At 47.6% G+C, this 20,389-nt stretch overlaps 1 protein-coding gene across 1 annotated transcript; it reads right to left on the reverse strand.

The window, feature by feature from the left end:
• Positions 1-749: 749 nt before the first annotated feature.
• Positions 750-17,693, reverse strand: LOC148054096 (uncharacterized). Its single transcript, XM_087770884.1, has 3 exons — positions 17,632-17,693; positions 17,055-17,234; positions 750-2,152 (listed from the first exon to the last, which is right to left on the reverse strand). Exon 3 carries the CDS (start codon positions 1,989-1,991, stop codon positions 750-752), a length of 1,242 nt encoding a protein of 413 aa, XP_087627010.1. The 5' UTR covers positions 1,992-2,152; positions 17,055-17,234; positions 17,632-17,693.
• Positions 17,694-20,389: the final 2,696 nt, after the last annotated feature.

Here is a 20,389-nt window from a genome sequence, read left to right on the forward strand (position 1 = left end):
ATTTAGCAACAGCTTAGCACTACTTAGTAAGAACCAAAGCATCAGTGTATCATCGACATTGTTCTCATCCTAAACCCAAAACACAGCCCCATACCGGCTACTAAGACGAAAATTAACTCTATCCCAGCTGAAACCAGGACAGACCCAAATTTGGTTTTTATCAGCAACTATGCCATTGTGATTAGCGACATCCGCCCGAAGTGCTGACATCTGAGCACCCGTGTCAACTAAGAAAGTAATCGGGGTTTTAAAGGGACCAAGGGGAAAAGTAATTAACAAGTCCCCTTTATTATTTTCTGTGAGCCTTCTCAAATGGACCCACTGGCTGTCCCCCGGCTCATTTATTGGGGACGGCGCGTCCAGTTTCCCGTCCCAAGATCAATCATCGAATCCTTTTCAGGGGCATTAGGTACCTTGGAGGTAACTCCTGCAATGTTGTCAGATCGGAGCTCTGCCCTCATACTCTCTCGAGTGTGCTGGTCAATTTGGAGGGGTACTTTCTCTTTGTTTTTTCCACGCTCGAACGAGCTTCTCTAAGGCTATAGTAGGCATACCATCCATTAACTCCCAAGGAATCCCCTTTTCGATTCCCTCTACCCACAATAGGTTTCTCCTCACCCCTGAGGCCCCCCAGGGCCGATTTTCTTGCTGTTCCACTCTCCTTACAGCAGTTCTTGATTTTATAGCCCCCCCAGTGAGACTCATTCTCCTGCCATAATTTATCAGTTCCTGGGCTACCTCCCCCCAGGTCATGGCCCCTCCTCCTCGTTGGTTTCACCCCCCCCTGCCCTCGGAGCCAGGATATCCCTTAGATAGTCCTGCAGCTGTACCGCGTACAGCTTCAGTGAGTCCGGAAGACCCCGGATCAGGGGAGTCATTCTGTCAGGGTGTGCATTTAACAACATCGGGGAAGGCTGTCGAGGGACTAAACACCTGTCGTGCATCAACTGGAGGCAAGCAGTCTTTTGTAAACTTTCGGTTAAATGATTTATATCCGAGGTCTCAATAGATGCCAGGTCTCCACTTTCCAGGGGGTCTAAACCTTCTGCCCAATACGCGGCTCGTTGAGTTAACAACCACGGCTCTCTTTGATCATCAGTGGTTAAAAATACACCGGGCCCCCAGTATCCCTGCACCTCATCTTCTGACAGTAAAACTCGGTCTCCACCAGTCAATGACACCCTCCATACATATTCAGTCTCAGATTCTTGAGCCCATCTAGTATATTTTTCCTGGATTTTTGTTAGTTCGGTTGCCAAATACGGTACCGTCTGGGTGGTGACTTGCGGAGCTCCTCCATCTTGGCCTTCGGTGGTCTCCGTTTTGATTAATGGTCTCAGAATTGCCTGCTCCTTCTCGGTTTCGGGGTAAAAAATTTCTTGACTAATTTCCAATTCCTTGAGCGGGTATAGAGGTCTTGAACTGGATGCCGACTTTTCGGCTAACGTTGCCAAACTTGAAAATCCCATCTCGCTATCCGGAATTGAGTCATAATCTGTTTGATCGTAAAGCCCCCGCTCATTCTCTTCTAATTCAGACCGTAAGATTTTCTCTCGGTCCCATGCATCCGCTAGAGCCGCGCAAGCCCGCTGAGTGGCATTACACTCCACAGTTAGTTGCTTTTGTGAGCTCTCCAGCTGTTTTTGTAACCATTCCAGCTGTTTTTGTAAACTCTTGCTTTTCTCACGTTCTGCTGTTAATTGGTCCTGTAAAGACCTAATTGTTTCTCCTTCCACCTGCCTCACCAAATGCCTTTCCTTTTGTGCCGCCATCAGCACGGCTCCTAATATAGCACACACCAGAGCCTTTCCTTTACCCGCTTGCCACTTCTGCTCCTTCGCAAGGGTGACTATACGATTTATCACTGCCTCAGGGTCGTGCCAATTATCGTGAGCCCAAGCTATTCCAGGTGGCGTAGGGCACGCTTTGTACTCCTTCAACTTCTCAAAAATTGGGGAGCAGTCAAGCATCGACATTTCCCGGGTAGTCATGACTTGCCACTGCTCGAACCTCTCCCGGCCTATGGCTAAGAGGTCACTTCCCGATTCTCCCTGTCCACATTCGCCGGATGGAGAATCGGTATCCCCTTAGGACCTTCCAACACCGAGGGGATCCTGTCCGTGATGCCAATTTAAAAAATGCGATGTCCCACCTGGGGAGGAGGGGGAAGGAGTGACTAAGATTCGCAAATCCTCTCGGTGTGGATTAAGGTGGGCCAGCACTCAAGGTCCGTACACAAACACCAGCTTTAATAGAAAGCTTCTATAGAGACAAATATCAAGTACAAATATTCGATACCCGCCAACCCTCTCACGGTTATATCTACCCCAGCTATGCGGCTTTATGGAAAGTTAAGGTAGGCCATGTACTACTTGACTTCAATTTAACAACTCTAACAACTTAATCACCTTAGGAAAAGTGAAAGAGAGAGAGAGAGAAGGAAAAGAGAATCACCAGTCCTGGATCTGGCGTTGGTCCTGCCAACAAGGGTATTCGGTGAGGAAAGAAGGAGAAGAGTGAGGAGAAGTGAAGGTTCTTATAGAGATGTTGATTCTGCACAGGGTGCTTGGTGATAATAATTCCACAAATCACGCATGCACGAACATGAGCATGAACATAAACACGAGTACCGGCACACACATGAGCGCGCGCGCGCACACACACAAACTACAGCACATTTATCAGGCTACATGATTAGTATAAACCTGCCTAAATTTACACTTATTGGTTAGTGATTAACATTTCATACACTATTGGTTTACTGTATTTAAATTAGCCTCGCTTGCTATGTAAATTAGCACGCATGCTCCTTTCAGGTGGGGGGGGGCAAGTCTTTTCGGTCCTGAATTGAGTCGGTGGTCGTGATCTCCCCTCGCCACATTTACCTTTCACCTACTTTCTGCAGTTTTATCTTCTCTGGCCACTGTCCAGTCTTTGGTGCCAAGATGTTCCCTTTTATCGTCTTGTTAGCTCTTCTTCAGGGTTAGAGCCGTTAGTTTTCCACAGTTCATTATCTTTTAGCTCCCTCCCAAATTCCTTTCCCAAGGCACAAGTGGTTAGTAGTTTTGCTAATTGGAAAATTACATCAGCAACCAGTCAAACCAACAGAAGCAATACCAGGACTGTCCCCCAGGCAGCAGGTGTGTGTGGGGGGGAATAAGACGCTTCACAGACTGCAGGGAATGGGGCCAAGGCAAGGCCCCTCTGTCTCCACAGGGCTCCCTCCCTCCCTCACCCTCACTCCAGGGTACTGTCCGGTCCTGGGTCCTAGCGACCGTCGCTCTGCATTGTGGTTTTAGCGCCAAGGCTGTTTGAGACATCTTGTTGTTTTGCACTAGCAGTTCTCTACGGTACTCCTCACCTGTATGGACCAGTACCTCAGCCATTAGGAGTAAGTGTCCCTCTGCTCAAGAGAGAAGATATAGTGGATACACACCACGGGCCACCCTGTGGTTTTACCTGCGTGACCACAGAGAGGACATGAGGGATGGAAAATCTACCTCGACCCTACAGGCACGGGTACGTGAGTTGCAAGAAAAAACAACTACAAAAGGGGGTTCTCCCAGGAAAATTGCTGCTCCAGTTTCCAGTGGGCAGTTCCCCACACAGAGCAGAAGGGCTGATTTTGCTTCTGGTCTTAATAAAGGGAGTTTTGATTGGCATTTACAAGAAGTGAGTAATGAATGCTATGACCAGGACTAGAGGGGCCCTGCCTCCAGCCAGGTGGAGGAAAGGGACAACCGGGTGTACTGGACTGTGTGGATTCGATGGCCTGGCACATCAGACCCACAGGAGTATAAGGCTCTAGCGGACACCGGTGCACAGTGTACCCTAATGCCATCCATCAAGCTATAAAGGGGCAGAACCCATCTGTATTTCTGGAGTGACAGGGGGATCCCAACAGCTGACTGTATTGGAGGCTGAAGTGAGCCTAACCGGGAAGGAGTGGCAGAAGCACCCCATTGTGACTGGCCCAGAGGCTCCGTGCATCCTTGGCATAGACTACCTCAGGAGAGGGTATTTCAAGGACCCAAAAGGGTACCGGTGGGCTTTTGGTATAGCTGCCTTGGAGACGGAGGAAATTAAACAGCTGTCTACCCTGCCTGGTCTCTCAAAGGACCCTTCTATTGTGGGGTTGCTGAGGGTCAAAGAACAACAGGTGCCAATCGCTACCACAACAGTGCACTGGCGGCAATATCGCACCAACAGAGACGCTGTGATTCCCATCCATAAGTTGATTTGTTGACTGGAGAGCCAAGGAGTGATCAGCAAGACTCGCTCACCTTTTAACAGTCCCATATGGCCAGTGCGAAAGTCTAATGGAGAGCGGAAACTAACAGTAGACTACTGAGGCCTGAACGAAGTCACGCTGCCACTGAGCGCTGCTGTGCCAGACATGCTAGAACTTCAATACGAATTGGAGTCAAAGGCAGCCAAGTGGTATGCCACAACTGATATCGCTAATGTGTTTTTCTCAGTTCCTTTGGCGGCAGAGTGCAGGCCACAGTTTGCTTTCACTTGGAGGGGGGTCCAGTACACCTGGAATCGACTGCCCCAGGGGTGGAAACACAGCCCCACCATTTGCCATGGACTGATCCAGACTGCATTGGAACAGGGTGGGGCTCCGGAACACCTGCAGTACATTGATGACATCATCCTCTGGGGCAATACAGCAGAAGAGGTTTTTGAGAAAGGGAACAAAATAGTTCAAATCCTTCTGGAAGCCGGCTTTGCCATAAAACAAAGTAAGGTCAAGGGACCTGCACAGGAGATCCAGTTTTTAGGAATAAAATGGCAAGACGGACGTCGTCAGATCCCAATGGATATAATCAACAAAATAACAGCCATGTCTCCACCAACCAGCAAAAAGGAAACACAAGCTTTCTTGGGCGTTGTGGGTTTTTGGAGAATGCATATTCCAAATTACAGTCTGATCGTAAGCCCTCTCTATCAAGTGACCCAGAAGAAGAACGATTTCAAATGGGGCCCTGAGCAATGACAAGCCTTTGAACAAATTAAACAGGAGATAGTTCATGCACTAGCCCTTGGGCCAGCCTGGGCAGGACAAGATGTACAAAATGTGCTCTACACTGCAGCCGGGGAGAATGGCCCTACCTGGAGCCTCTGGCAGAAAGCACCAGGGGAGACTCGAGATCGACCCCTAGCGTTTTGGAGTCAGGGATACGGAGGATCCAAGGCCCACTATACTCCAACTGAAAAAGAGATATCGGCAGCATATGAAGGGGTTCGAGCCGCTTTGGAAGTGGTTGGTACTGAAGCACAGCTCCTCCTGGCACCCCGACTGCCGGTGCTGGGCTGGATGTTCAAAGGGAGGATCCCCTCTACACATCAGGCAACTGATGCTACATGGAGTAAGTGGGTCGCACTAATCACACAACGGGCTTGAACGGGAAACCCCAGTCACCCAGGAACCTTGGAAGTGATCATGGACTGGCCAGAAGGCAAAGATTTTGGAATCTCGCCAGAGGAGGAGGCCCCACTGTTTAATAAACTACCAGAAAGTGAGAAGCAATATGCCCTGTTCGCTGATGGGTCCTGTCATCTTGTGGGGAAGCATCGGAGGTGGAAAGCTGCTGTATGGAGTCCTGTACGACAAGTTGCAGAAACTGCTGAAGGAGAAGGTGAATCAAGTCAGTTTGCAGAGGTGAAAGCCATCCAGCTGGCTTTAGATATTGCTGAACAAGAAAAGTGGCCACTGGTCTATCTCTATACTGACTCATGGATGGTGGCAAATGCTCTGTGGGGGTGGTTACAGCAATGGAAGCAGAGCAACTGGCAGCGCAGAGGCAAACCCATCTGGGCTGCCGCATTGTGGCAAGATATTGCTGCCCGGATAGAGAACCTGGTTGTAAAAGTACGTCACGTAGATGCTCACGTACCCAAGAGTCAGGCCACTGAAGAACATCAAAATGACCAGCAGATGGATCAGGCTGCTAAGACTAACTGTTGACATTTTTCCATGGAGGTGTAATGTGGATCCATTTTTTGTAGGATCTCTTCTAGTTGCTTTTGCACTGCTGAAGAAAGCACACAGGCTCAACAGTGAGTTGGAAGAATTACTCTACATGGGGTAGCATACACATGGCATGTGCATTCTGATTTCAAAGGCTTGTCCATGTGACTATTCAGAGAACTATATTGCTCTATCTAGTATTTGTATCCTTTTATTTATTTTTTTATTAACTTCTAAGATCTTAATTTTACTTCGGAAATTTGACTGGCAGTACAGGTCAGTGAGCTGAGTCACAAATCCCTCATGCTAATGTCTCTTTTTCAGGTATCAAACACATGCCCTTTTAATGAACAGAGCCCTTCAGTATAGAAAAATAAACATTCGGATGAGATCCTTTTCCCACTGCTACCAAAACCCTGACTCACAGACAAATTAAAACCTTATGAAGGATATATGACAGGATCTATTCCTCTCCCCCTTAGTGACCTCAATCCATCATGAATGCAACTGGCCTTTATCATGGCAAGCAACTCAGACAACTGTCAGTGTTGTCAATAAATCTCTGTAGTCCTGAAGTTATGAACTCCCCACAAAGATTGCTATAAATCTTGATGTTCAAGTAGTCACATGCCTTAGGGTTGCAAAAGTTTTAAACTAGGTTTGTTCATGTTGGTATTATTATACTCATTAGATCAAAAAGAAAAAGTAGGTCACGTAGATGCTCATGTAACCAAGAGTCGGGCCACTGAAGAACATCAAAACAATCAGCAGGTGGATCAGGCTGCTAAGATTGAAGTGGCTCAAGTGGACCTGGACTGGCAACATAAGGGTGAATTATTTCTAGCTCAGTGGGCCCATGACACCTCAGGCCATCAAGGAAGAGATGCAACATATAGATGGGCTCGTGATCGAGGGGTGGATCTGACCATGGACACTATTGCACAGGTTATCCATAAATGTGAAACGTGCTGCAATCAAGCAAGCTAAGCAGTTCAAGCCTCTCTGGTATGGAGGACGATGGCTGAAATATCAATATGGGGAGGCCTGGCAGATTGATTATATCACACTTCCACAAACCCGCCAAGGCAAGCGCCATGTGCTTACAATGGTGGAAGCAACCACCGGATGGCTGGAAACATATCCCGTGCCCCATGCCAACACCCAGAACACTATCCTGGGTCTTGAAAAGCAAGTCCTATGGCGACATGGCACCCCAGAAAGAATTGAGTCAGACAACGGGACTCATTTCCAAAACAACCTCATAGGCACCTGGGCCAAAGAGCATGGCATTGAGTGGGTATATCACATCCCCTATCATGTACCAGCTTCCGGGAAAATCGAACGATACAATGGACTGTTAAAGACTGCACTGAGAGCAATGGGTGGTGGGAAATTCAAACACTGGGATACACATTTAGCAAAGGCCACCTGGTTAGTCAACACTAGGGGATCTGCCAATCCAGCTGGCCCTGCCCAGTCAAGACTTTTACGTACTGTAGAGGGGGATAAAGTCCCTGTAGTGCACCTAAAAAATATGCTGGGGAAGACAGTCTGGGTTACTCCCACCTCAGGCAGAGGTAAACCCATTCGTGGGATTGCTTTTGCTCAAGGACCTGGGTACACTTCGTGGGTGATGCGGGAGGATGGGGAAGTCCGATGTGTACCTCAAGGGGATTTAATTTTGGATGAAAATAGCCAATGAACTGAGTTGTATGATGTGAATTGCTATATAATACTGGATGTCATCACTTCAATGATTACTATGTGCCATATCAACAGTAAGAATCACCCAAATTAATGAAGAACGAACTTTGAGGAAACTGAGCAAAGTGCAGAGGTGATGGAACCAGAACTGGCTTCAGCATGCAACAATCCAACACCACACACCATCTCTCCTGCCCTGAAAGACTGTTCTGACAGATGAAGCCCAAGTCATGGACTAAATGAACTCAACAAACGTTTTAGAGGGATAGCCCATAGACTAAGGAAATTATATCAATGTGTGTGTGTGTATATATATCTGTCTCAAAAGACTGGAAAAGTGGTGGTGATTAATTGGAATGTATTGGAAGGTGTAAGACCTGGGCATGATGTATATGGTATGGAATAAGGGGTGGATACTTTCCTGGTTTCAGCTGGGATAGAGTTAATTTTCTTCTTAGTAGCTGGTGCTGTGTTTTGGATTTAGGATGAGAATCATGTTGATAACACACTGATGTTTTAGTTGTTGCTAAGTAGTGCTTACACTAGTCAAGGACTTTTCAGCTTCCCATGCTCTGCCAGGTTCACAAGAAGCTGGGAGGGGGCACAGCCAGGACAGCTGACCCAGACTGGCCAAAGGACTATTCCATACCATATAACGTCATGCTCAGTATATAAACTGGGGAGAGTTGGCCAGGGGGCAGCGATCGCTACTCGGGGACGTGCTGGGCATCGGTCGGTGGGTGGTGAGCAATTGTATCATGTATCACTTGCTTTGTATATTATTATTGCATTATTATATTATTATTATTGCTATTACTACTATTCTATTTCATTTTACTTCAGTTATTAAACTGTTCTTATCTCAACCCACGAGTTTTCTCACTTTCACCCTTCCAATTCTCTCCCTCATTCCACTGGGGTGGGGGGAGTGAGCGAGCAGCTGTGTGGTGCTTAGTTGCTGGTTGGGGTTAAACCACGACAGTCCTTCAGTTAGTGTAGAATGTCTCCTAGTGGCATTAGACTGTTTATTTACATTGGCCTGAAGTGAAGTACTGGTTTGACCTTCAGGTAGGACTGAGGCAGTTAGAATCCAGTGTCGCTCCCTTTGCATGGGGGGCTCAGGACTTAGTTCCTGGATTTGCGTAGCAGCTTGTCGGAGCACTTGTGAAAAAGGAGTTTCTGCAGGCAAACCCTGGCATATTTGCATAAAGACTAATTTCCCTGATTCTTTAGCTCCTTTCCCAACAGGTTGTAAATCAGAGGATGTAGCAGGAATGTCCCAAGGACTAGGTTCATCACCTGTGGCTTTGGCTTGACGTAATAAGGTTACAGTAGCTGCTTGTAATAATGCTTCCTGCAATTCATCTAAACCCTGCCAAGGAATTATAGGTTCCTCGCCCTGACCTTGATAATGGACCCCTCATGCCCACTTAACAGCTAAGGTCCATAAGGTTGGGGTAACATTGCCTCTGATGGTGAGAAAAATTCCAGGACCTAAATCTAAGTCATCTGCTTTGCCAGGAAAAAAGAGGTATTCCTGCTGCTTTATTATGCCAGAGGCGGTACAACCATTTAACTATTGACTCTCCAGGTCATTTTTGGAATGTTATCTGAAGTTTTTGCAAATCATCCATACTAAAGTCTCGAACTTCACTAGTATCCCTCCTCTGAGGATTATCCCCTTGTGGGTCATCAGTAATGATATCTTGTTTAATCAAGGGTCCTATGGGTACAGAATTGATTACTTCCCCATCGGATTCATCTGGGCTGTCCCAAATGTCTCCATCCCAGTCACTATCATACGTAGCTACACAGACCTTTACAGTGTCTATATTGTTACCTTGTGTCAATTTTTCATGTTTATTTGCTTTTTCTGTAACTTCTGGCATTAATTGTTTTTCAAGATGCGCTCTTTTCCCAGACTCACTATCAGCCTTCAATTTAGTTATATTCATGTAGGCTGGCATCCAGTCACCAGTGGGGTTCCACAGGGCTCAATTTTAGGGCCAGTGCTCTTTAATGTTTTTATAAATATCTGGACACAGGAGTTGAATATACATTAAGTATGTTTGCCAAGGATACTAAACTAGGAGGAGCTGTGGACTCCCTCGAGGGTAGGGAGGCCTTACAGACAGATCTGGATAGACTAGAGAGCTGGGCAATCACCAACTGTATGAAATTTAACAAGAGCAAGTGCCAGATTCTCCACCTGGGACGGGGTAATCCTGCTTATACATACAAAGTGGGGGGCGAGAGGCTGGAGAGCAGCCCCACGGAAAGAGATCTGGGGATTTGGGTTGATAGCAAGTTGAATATGAGCCAACAGTGTGCCCTGGCAGCCAAAAAGGGCCAACCGTGTCCTGGGGTGCATCAAGCACAGCATAGCTAGCCAGTCGAGGGAGGCGACGTCCCACTCTACACTGCACTGGTGCAGCCCCACCTCGAGCACTGTGTGCAGTTTTGGGCGCCTCAATATAAGAAGGACATCAAACTATTAGAGTGTGTCCAGAGGAGGGCAACCAAGATGGTGAAAGGTCTCGAGGGCAAGACTTGTGAGAAGCGACTGAGGTGGTCACTTGTTTTGTTCAGCTTGGAGAAGAGAAGGCTGAGGGGTGACCTCATAGCAGTCTACAACTTCCTCAAGGGGGGCAGCGAAGGGGGAGGTAATGATCTCTCTCTGGTGACCAGTGATAGGACACGTGGAAATGGCATGAAGCTGCATCGGGGGAAGTTCAGATTGGACATTAGGAAAAGGTTCTTCACTGAGAGGGTGGTCAGTCACTGGAACAAGCTCCCCAGGGAAGTGGTCATGGCACCAAGCCTGTCAGAGTTCAAGGAGCATCTGGACGACGCTCTTAGTCATATGGTTTAGTTTTAGGTAGTCCTGTAAGGAGCAGGGAGTTGGACTCGATGATCCTTATGGGTCCCTTCCAACTTGAGATATTCTATGATTCTACTCAGCACTGGTGAGGCCACACCTGGAGTACAGTGTCCTGTTCTGGGGTCCCCAATACAAGAGAGATATAGAGCTATTGGAGAGAGTCCAGCAAAGGGCCACAAAGATGATTAAGGGACTGGAGCATCTCTCCTATGAGGAAAGGCTGAGGGAGCTGGGACTGTTTAGCCTGGAGAAAAGGCAGCTCAGGGGGGATCTCATCAATGTATATAAATACCTGAAGGGAGGGTGCAAAAAAGACGGAGCCAGGCTCTTTTCAGAGGTGCCCAGTGACAGGACCAGAGGCAATGGGCACAAATGGAAACACAGAAGGTTCCCTCTGAACATAAAGGAACACTTTTTCGCTGTGAGGGCTGAAACACTGAGCACTGGAACAGGTTGCCCAGGGAGGCTGTGGAGTCTCCCTCCTTGGAGATATTCAAAAGCTGTCTGGACACGGCCCTGGGCAACGTGCTCTAGGTGGCCCTGCTTGAGCAGGGGGTTTGGACCAGATGACCTGCAGAGGTCCCTTCCAACCTCAGCCATTCTATGATTCTAACAACAGGAAATTTACTGAATTCTAAACTTTGTTCAATTTTAAGCTAGAATAATGATTACATCAAGACAGATTGCACAGAATAATCTATCCATGTAGTTCCAAATACAGAGGCTTCTAACTAATATGACAGGCAGCTTGGAGAATGGGAACCAGGCCTCCATGACTAATGCACGGAATCATGTGCTAGGCAATAACCTTCTCGGAGTGTGGAAAGACCCATTCTTTGATTCTGTGACCCTGCTTGAGTCCTGGTTTTTTGATTTTGTGATCCCTTCCTGTCACATTACTCCATGCCCTTTGCTTATCAACCCTGTCTGACACTCCCTCACATGGCTGCTGGTAACTCTCTCCCTCCCCCATCATTCTTAGTTTAAAGCCCTCCTTACCAGGTCAGCCATCCTACTGGCAAAGATACCTTTGCCCCCGCTTAGTGAGGTGGATCCCATTTCTCCCAAGCAGACACTGATCTGCAAACTGGGTCCCATGGTCTTAGAAACTAAACCCCTGTTGCTGACACCAGTTCCAGAACCAATTGTTGACATGCATTATCAGTGCCCTCCTCCTCACACCCTTTCCCCTCACCAGCAGGATTGAGGAGAACACCACCTGGGCCCTCATGCCCTTAGCTGCCACCTCCAGAGCTCTGTAGTCACTTTTGATACTCTCCAGGTTGCCCTGGCAGTATCACTGGTGCCCACGTGGAAGAACAGCAAGAGGGTAGTAGTCAGAGGGCCAGACAAACTTAGGCAGTCCCTCCACAACATCCCACATCCAAGCCCCCAGCCAGCAGCAAACCTTTCTTGTTGATGGGTCAGGTAGGCAGATGGGTGCCTCTGTCCCCTGCAGCAGAGTCACCCACTACCTCTTCCTGGTGGTCTTGCATGATTTAGGGTGAGGTGACCCAGATCCTTTGCTTGAAAGCACATCTGGCTTCTCTTCACCTTTGAGGGCAGTGAACCTATTTTATAGCTGTAAGCCCTTAGGTGGGGCGGGAGCCTTCCTCTTGGTGCCACAAGTCCCCAGCTTCCATTCTTCCCCTTCTCCAGAGGTTGCACTTACCTTAGTACTAGGGGTGGACACTGCCTGTGTCTCTACTGCAGTTGGGGTCTGGGGCTCTTCAAGCTGTTGTGTCTCAGAGAAAATCCTGTCTCTCTCCCTTTCATCTTCTCTGATGCTGTGCAGCCTACTCACTTCCTCCCATAACTCCTCCGCTTGGTAACACAGCTCCTCCAAGACAGCACACCTCCTGCAGGACAGAGGGCCATCTCTCCTGGCCTCAGAGAGAGGCCTCAGGCACTCCCTGCAACCTGGAAATCGCAGGGCTGCATCCACTATCTGAAGGTCTACCTGCATCAAAGCCTCTACCATAGCAGGGGCAGCTGCTCCAAAGCCTGCCAGGGAAACTGCCCTGTGGTGTATCATCACCATAAGTGAAAAACACTTAGGCTAGTTTGATTTAAAAGGAGAACCCCTTCTTTGCAACTTTTTGTATAAGCTGCTGCACTGGGCATGGCTTTTATAGAGGCCTCTACCTGGCACTTGCTAAGCAGGTGCTTGACCCTCCCTAATCAGGGTGTAGCTGCAACAAAGGCTCCAGGCACCCTGGGTCAAGGGTAGCTGACCAAGCTTGTTAGAAGCTGCTAGAGCTTCCTCAAGTCCACACCCTTTTAGCTCCCCTTACCTTGTCCTTACTTGACAGCACCAGGAAACCTCAAGTTTATTAGAGGTTTCATAGGAGTTCCCTGATGATCCTATACCCTATCCCCAGAAGATCTAGAAGCTCCCAAAGAAAAATGCAGAGCTTGCTGCATAAACTGCTACACCTGTTTTCTGCTTCTGTTAGCTGTGTCTCCCCTTCCTCCTTCTTTTCCCTGACTGCTGAGAGTGATATCATATGGTATGGAATATCCCTTTGGTCAGTTTGGGGTCAGCTGTCCCCTCCCAACTTCTTGTGCACCCTCAGCTTACTCACTGGTGGGGCAGAGTGAGAAACAGAAAAGGCCTTGACACTGCAAGCACTGCTCAGCAGTAACTAAAACATCGGTGTGTTATCAACACTGTTTCCATCACAAATCCAAAACATAGCACCATTCAAGCTACTATGAAGAAAATTAACTCTACCCCAGCCAAAACAAGAACAATCTCTGCCCCTTATTCCATACCATTTACATCATGCTCAGGTCCCACTCTATCCGATACATCCTCGTTAACCATCACTCCATTCCCACCCACAGACATCATTCCCTTAGTCTATGGGCCACCCATATAAAAAGTCCATTGAGTTCATTTAGTCCAATGATTTGGACTCCATCTGTTATGGCGGTTGCTCAGGACAGGAGAGGCGGTGTGTTGTGTGGAGTTATTGGCCCACCTCAGGTTGCATTAGTTCGTGAAGGACAGTATCCCATGGGAGAGACCCCACGATAGAGCAGGGGAACAGTGTGAGGAGGAAGGAGCGGCAGAGGTAAACTGTTATGAACTGACTGCAATCCCCATTTCCCATTCCACTGCGCTACTCATGGGGCAGGGAGGAGGTAAAAGAGTTGGGAATGAAGGAGCGAAGTTGAGCCTGGGAAGAAGGGATGGGGTAGGGGGAATGTGTTTTTAGTTTTGTTTCTCATTATCCTATTCTATTTTTAATTGGCAATAAATTAAACTAATCTTCCCCAAGTTGAGTGTGTTTTGCCTGTGATGGTAATTGGTGAGCAAACTCCCTGTCCTTATCTTGACCCACAAGCTTTATCATCTTATTTTCTCCCCCTGTCCTGCTGAGGAGGGAGAGTGAGAGAGTGGCTTGGTGGGCACCTGGGGAAAATTAATTTAATTTATTGCCAATTAAAATAATAGAGCAGGATGGTGAGAAACAAAGACAAAACCTAAAACACCTTCCCCCCACCCCTTGTTCCCAGGCTCAACTTCGCTCTTCCATTCCCAACTCCTCTATCTCCCTCGTGCCCGGATTGGTGCAGTGGAGATGGGGAATGAGGGGTTGTGGTCAGTACATAACAGTTCCTCTCTGCCGCTCCTACCTCCTCACACTTTTCTCCTGCTCCAGTGTGGGTCCTCTCTACAGGCTACAGTTCCTGTCAGGAGAACCTGCTCCTGTATGGGCTCTTCATGGGCCACAGTTCCTTCAGGAAATATCCACCTGCTCCAGCATGGGGTGCCAGAGGTTGGTGACCCTGGGGTTATCCAGGTATCCAAGACTTCTTGCTATCTTTAGGAAAGAAATGTGCAGCTCAAGCTTGCGACCTCTGTACTCAGGATCCCCAACATATCTGGATGAACAGACAACTGGCTGAATGGCCCGGCCCAGAGGGTGATCAGCGGTGCAAAGTCTAGTTGGAGGACAGTGACTAGCAGTGTACTCCAGGGGTCAATATTGGGTCCAGTCATAATCAAGACCTTCATTAATGAGCTGGATGATGGGGAAGTGTACCCTCAGCAAGTTTGCAGACAGCGCCAAAACTAGGAAGAGTGGCTGATATGCCAGAGGGTCGTGCTGCCGTCCAGAGGGACCTTGACAGGCTGGAGAAATGGGCTGACAGGAACCTCATGCAGTTCAACAAGGGTAAGTGCCAAGTCCTGCCCCTGGGGAGGAACAATGCCATGCACCGATATATGCTGGTGGCCACTGTCGTGGTTTAACCCCAGCTGGCAACGAAGCACCACACAGCCGCTCGCTCACTCCCCCCACCCCAGTGGGATGGGGGAGAGAACTGGAAGGGTGAAAGTCAGAAAACTTGTGGGTTGAGATAAGAACAGTTTAATAATTGAAGTAAAATGAAACAGAATAGTAGTAGTAGTAATAATAATAATATAACAAAATAATAATATACAAAGCAAGTGATAATGATACAATTGCTCACCACCCGCTGACCGATGCCCAGCCCGTTCCTGAGCAGCGACTCCTGCCCCCCGGCCAACTCCCCCCAGTTTATATACTGAGCATGATGTCATATGGTATGGAATAGTCCTTTGGCCAGTCTGGGTCAGCTGTCCTGGCTGTGCCCCCTCCCAGCTTCTTGTACACCAGGCCGAGCATGGGAAGCTGAAAAGTCCTTGACTGGTGTAAGCACTACTTAGCAACAACTAAAACATCAGTGTGTTATCAACATTATTCTCATCCTAAATGGACACGGCCCTGGGCAACGTGCTCTAGGTGGCCCTGCTTGAGCAGGGGGTTTGGACCAAATGACCTGCAGAGGTCCCTTCCAACCTCAGCCATTCTATGATTCCAACAACAGGAAATTTATTGAATTTTAAGCTTTGTTCAATTTTAAGCTAGAATAATCATAGAATCATAGAATCGTCATGGTTGGAAAAGACCCTTAAGATCATCGAGTCCAACCGTTAACCTAACACTGCCAAGTCCATCTATACCATGTCCTCGAGCACCACATCTATCCGTTCTTTAAATACCTCCAGGGATGGAGACTCAACCACTTCCCTGGGCAGCCTGTTCCAATGCTTGACCACCCTTTCGGTGAAGAAGTTTTTCCTAATGTCTAACCTAAACCTCCCCTGGCGCAGCTTGAGGCCGTTTCCTCTCGTCCTATCACTCATTACCAGGGAGAAGAGACCGACCCCCACCTCGCTACAACCTCCTTTCAGGTAGTTGTAGAGAGCAATAAGGTCTCCCCTCAGCCTCCTTTTATCCAGGCTAAACAACCCCAGCTCCCTCAGCCGCTCCTCATAAGACTTGTTCTCTAGACCCTTCACCAACTTCATTGCCCTCTTCTGGACACGCTCCAGCATCTCGATGTCCTTCTTGTAGTGAGGGGCCCAAAAGTGAACACAGTACTCGAGGTGCGGCCTCACCAGTGCCGAGTACAGGGGCACTATCACCTCCCTGCTCCTGCTGGCCACACTATTCCTGATACAAGCCAGGATGCCATTGGCCCTCTTGGCCACCTGAGCACACTGCTGGCTCATGTTCAGGCGGCTGTCAACCAACACCCCTAGGTCTTTTTTAGCCAGGCAGCTCTCCAGCCACTCCTCCCCCAGCCTGTAGCCTTGCATGGGGTTGTTGTGACCCAAGTGCAGGACTCGGCACTTAGCCTTGTTGAACCTCATACAGTTGGCCCCGGCCCAACGATCCAGCCTGATTACATCAAGACAGATTGCACAGAATAATCTATCCATGTAGTTCCAAATACAGAGGCTTCTAACTAATATGACAGGCAGCTTGGAGAATGGGAACCAGGCCTCCATGACTAATGCACGGAATCATGCGCTAGGCAATAACCTTCTCGGAGTGTGGAAAGACCCATTCTTTGATTCTTTGATTCCCCATCCTGCTGTGAGGAGAGTGAGCAAGCAGCTGGTGGGTGTTTAGTTGCTGGCCAGGGTCAACCCACTGCAGACATATAGAAAGCTTCAAAGAAATAAATATGAAGTTCAGTAGGACTTTTTTCCTCCTAAAAACGCTATTAATTAATTCATTTCCAGATGTTAAGACTCTCAAAAATTACTGCTTGACTTTAACACAAACCCAATACATATCTTGACATATAGAATTCAAGCAGCCCTTCCACAACTTAAAAAACCTAATGACAGCTAATGACTACTAGACAGTGCTACATGTCAAAAAAGAGAGACTTATAAAGCATCATAAGCCAAGAACAAACCACAGTGTGGGACCTGCAGTGTGATTTAGAAGTCACTTTCAGCAACAGCAGTGCTACCACACACGCAGACACACACCCCCACGCACATTAGCAAAATAGAGGCACGACACAACTTATCTGTTTTCTTCTCTAGAGGTGCCTGAAAACACTCTTCTCAACACAAAACTGGAAGAGCAGAAAAGGCAATGAGGAGGAAAAAAGGACAGATAAAGAGGTAGCAGCAGCCTGCACATAGAGGAGGGAGTGTCTTACCCTGGCTGGCCAATGGGGATAACCTTTCATCTTAGCAAAGATCAAGTCTCCGGGTTTGAAATCTCGGCTCATGTTTTCACAGCGATGTGATGCCTGTTGCTACGAGACGAATAAGGTCGGGGGAGGGATCTGCACCTCCTTTTCCCACCACCGAGGTGCTTCCAGACGCTCAAGGTCGCACTGCCAGAGATAAAAACACCAGGGGATAGGAAGAGGATGCCAACAGAGCGCTCCACCAAGGGTAGCCCCCACCCCATGTCATTACCCTCCCCGCCCACCTTCTGGCTAGAAGAGGGATACTGAAACCAAGCTGCCAAGTACATCTACATCTGCGCACACTCCCTCCTAGCGCAGACACCACCCAACCTCATCTCTGACCCCCAGAGACTCCTCTCCGCCCATGCGCAGCACCCCCCAACCTCGTCCCAACCCGCTTACATTCGCATATGTGACTTCCCCCCTCTGCTCGTGCTCTCTCACTCCCCTTCCCCACGCAATCAACACCACACACATGCATATGATACGTGCTTTGTATAATATACATACATAAATACGAGATATGTGTATATATACACACCCCTCCACTAAAGGTTCCCCGAGGCCAACAGTGCTCCCGCCGGACCGTCTGCCCCCACCCCGCACGTATGCGCACGCGCCAGACCGGGAAGAGGGGCGGAGGAACAAAATTTTGTTTGCCCTTCCCCCATAGCTTCAACCGTTGCAGTCTAGTCTTTACCACATTCATGTCCGATCCCACAGTTCACTTCAGCCTGCGGTAGAAAATACCACTATGCTTCCTCTCTCCCTTTAGAAAGCTTGTTGATACTAACCGGAGCGAAAAACAAAACGAAAAAAACAAACAAAAACAAAAACAAACAAAAAAAAAAGAGAAAGAAAAATAAGCAAGCCCTGCTGAAAGGAGCTTAATCCCTTCCCGTGTGGGCGTGTAAAAGGCTAAAGGGGAAAAGAAAGAAGTGATATTGTCTTCCTGCGTTAGAAAAGGAAAAGAGACCCTAATTTGTGTTCTCCCCCTATAAAGCAGATGAAATAGTTCATTCCTTCTTTCGCGGCTGCTGCTTGGGGAGGGGGGGAGGAGGGGATGTGCTATCTGTCACAGTTGGGAATAGGGGAAAGAGAAGCACTTCCGTAGAGGAGGCAGTGGCGGCTGTGTTCAGGCAAGGCGGAGGGAAGAGACGGTCAGCATGTACTAAGTACTGCAATGTTCGTCTAGTAACTTCTCCGTTCCAGACAGTGGTTGTGACGTACCGGTCTTAGCAAGTTTGACCTGCTTGTGCAGGCAGTTACCTGGGAGGGAGCTGCTCCCGGACAGAAGCCCGCAGGCAGCTCCTGGTGACAACTGTGCAGAAACAGAGAGAAAAGTCTGCTGAGAAGCACTGATCCTGGACTGCCGGGGGCGGGGAAAGGTTTGTTCTGGCTGAGGCGGCTTCATCTTGGCTTCAGGAGTCTGCGTCATATCTTCCCTTAGGTACGCAAAGCTGTGTTCCCTGTTTGCCACCTCCGAAGGGCAATGGTTATTGCTAGTGATAGTTCAGGTTGGCAATTCACCTCTACTTTCCAAGTACGCTTTTGGGGCACTGAGGAAAAAAAGTAACAGATGGTTCTGGGGCCGTTTGTAAGAGACCTCCTCCTCAAAGCAGGGTATAATCAGAACACCAACATGAAACTGCATTGCAAGCTTTCCAAAGAATGAAAAGCAAGAGAGTGTTAAGGACCAACTGTAGTTAAGCAATTACTTTCCAGCCAAACATTTTATTTTGGCGATGGCTCACATGCAGTATAGAATACCATTTTTTTCAGAACTGTGTGCGACTAATTCTGCTAGTATTACGTTCATTAGCTGCAGTCTGGTAATTAGAGAGTTTTCATGACTTAGGTCTTCAACCCTTTTCATCAACTTTTTACTTGTGCGTGTTTCAGGATGTTATGATATTTTTGTACCTTAGATCTTAAAGTGTGTGGCTAGAAAGTTACTCAAAAGGTTGCACATAGTTTGTCCAGAAATGTGGAATGCCTATGTTTGTTCCGCTATCTCTCAAAAGTAAGATGTACTTGCTCAGGAATCACAGAGCATGACGTTGTTATAGATAATCTGAAATACTGTTCTTTACTGTTCTTTATAATCAGTGAGAGAGAAAACTGAAATACGTGTACTTTAAATATGTGAAGATAGACTCGAGATGTGATATTCAATCCTGACTCTGGAATTTCTCAAATCTTGTTGGTGCTTAGCTCCTGTGATGTTCTCATAATGATATTTAGCTAAAACTAATGGCATGGTCAAGTTTAGGCTTATTTTTGCGGAGGCAGAAAAACCCCTCCTATCCCTAGCACAAATACCAAGTTCCTAAAGGAAGCACAAGAGCTTATCAAAAAATGAAACATCAGTAACACATTTGACAGGGACAAAAAAACCCCTGTATTTTCCTCACCTCCTACACACAAATGCCTGACCATTTGGGACCCTATGGTGCTGTGTTTGGGATTTGTGATCAAAACAGCGTTGATAACGCACCAGTGTTTTGGCTATTGCTGAACAGTGCTTGCACAGTGTCAAGGCCTTCTCTGTATCACACTCTGCCCTCCCCAGCGAATAGGCTGGAGATGCACAAGAAGTTAGGAGGGGACACAGCTGGGACAGCTGACCTGAACTTACCAAAGGGATACTCCGTACCTTATGACGTCGTGTTCAGCAATAAAAGCTCGGGGAAAGAAGGAGGAAGGGGAGACATTCATGGTTATGGTGTTTGTCTTCCCAAGTAACCATTACACGTGCTGAGGCCCTGCTTTCCAGGAAGTGGCTGGACATCTGCCTGCCAATGGGAAGTAGCGAATGAATTCCTCTTTTTGCTTTCCTTGCGCATGCAGCTTTTGTTTCACCTATTAAACTGTCTTTATTTCAACCTATGAGTCTTCTCACCTTCCTTCTGTTTTCCCCCCTGTCCTGGGGGAGAGGGTAGTGAGCAAGCAGTTGTGTGGGTGCTTGGTTATGGCTGTAGTCAACTCGCCACAATTTCTGTTTAACCCTACAGTTATATTTGTCTTCCACATCTTATTAAATAAGTTTATATTTTAGTTTTAAAGTGATGCTTTTGAAATCTCTTGAGGACATGGTCATTTTTTCAGTCTTTTGAAGCTGACTTTTTGAAAATTAATGTTTCTCAGGAATTAGAAGCCTTGCACCTTGTGCAAGCTTCAAATGAAAATATTTTCTTTAAGGAAAGAACTGATTAAAGTATGCTTGCTTCCAGAAAACAAAAAGAAAGTGTATTAAATACAATTTAAGAGAGGCAAAACAGACTCAGCTTGGGGAAAAA

The sequence above is a fragment of the Nipponia nippon genome, unplaced genomic scaffold, assembly GCF_047370975.1.
Source record: "Nipponia nippon isolate SJK-2023a ecotype South Korea unplaced genomic scaffold, ASM4737097v1 scaffold_34, whole genome shotgun sequence".
NCBI classification, from domain to species: domain Eukaryota; kingdom Metazoa; phylum Chordata; class Aves; order Pelecaniformes; family Threskiornithidae; genus Nipponia; species Nipponia nippon.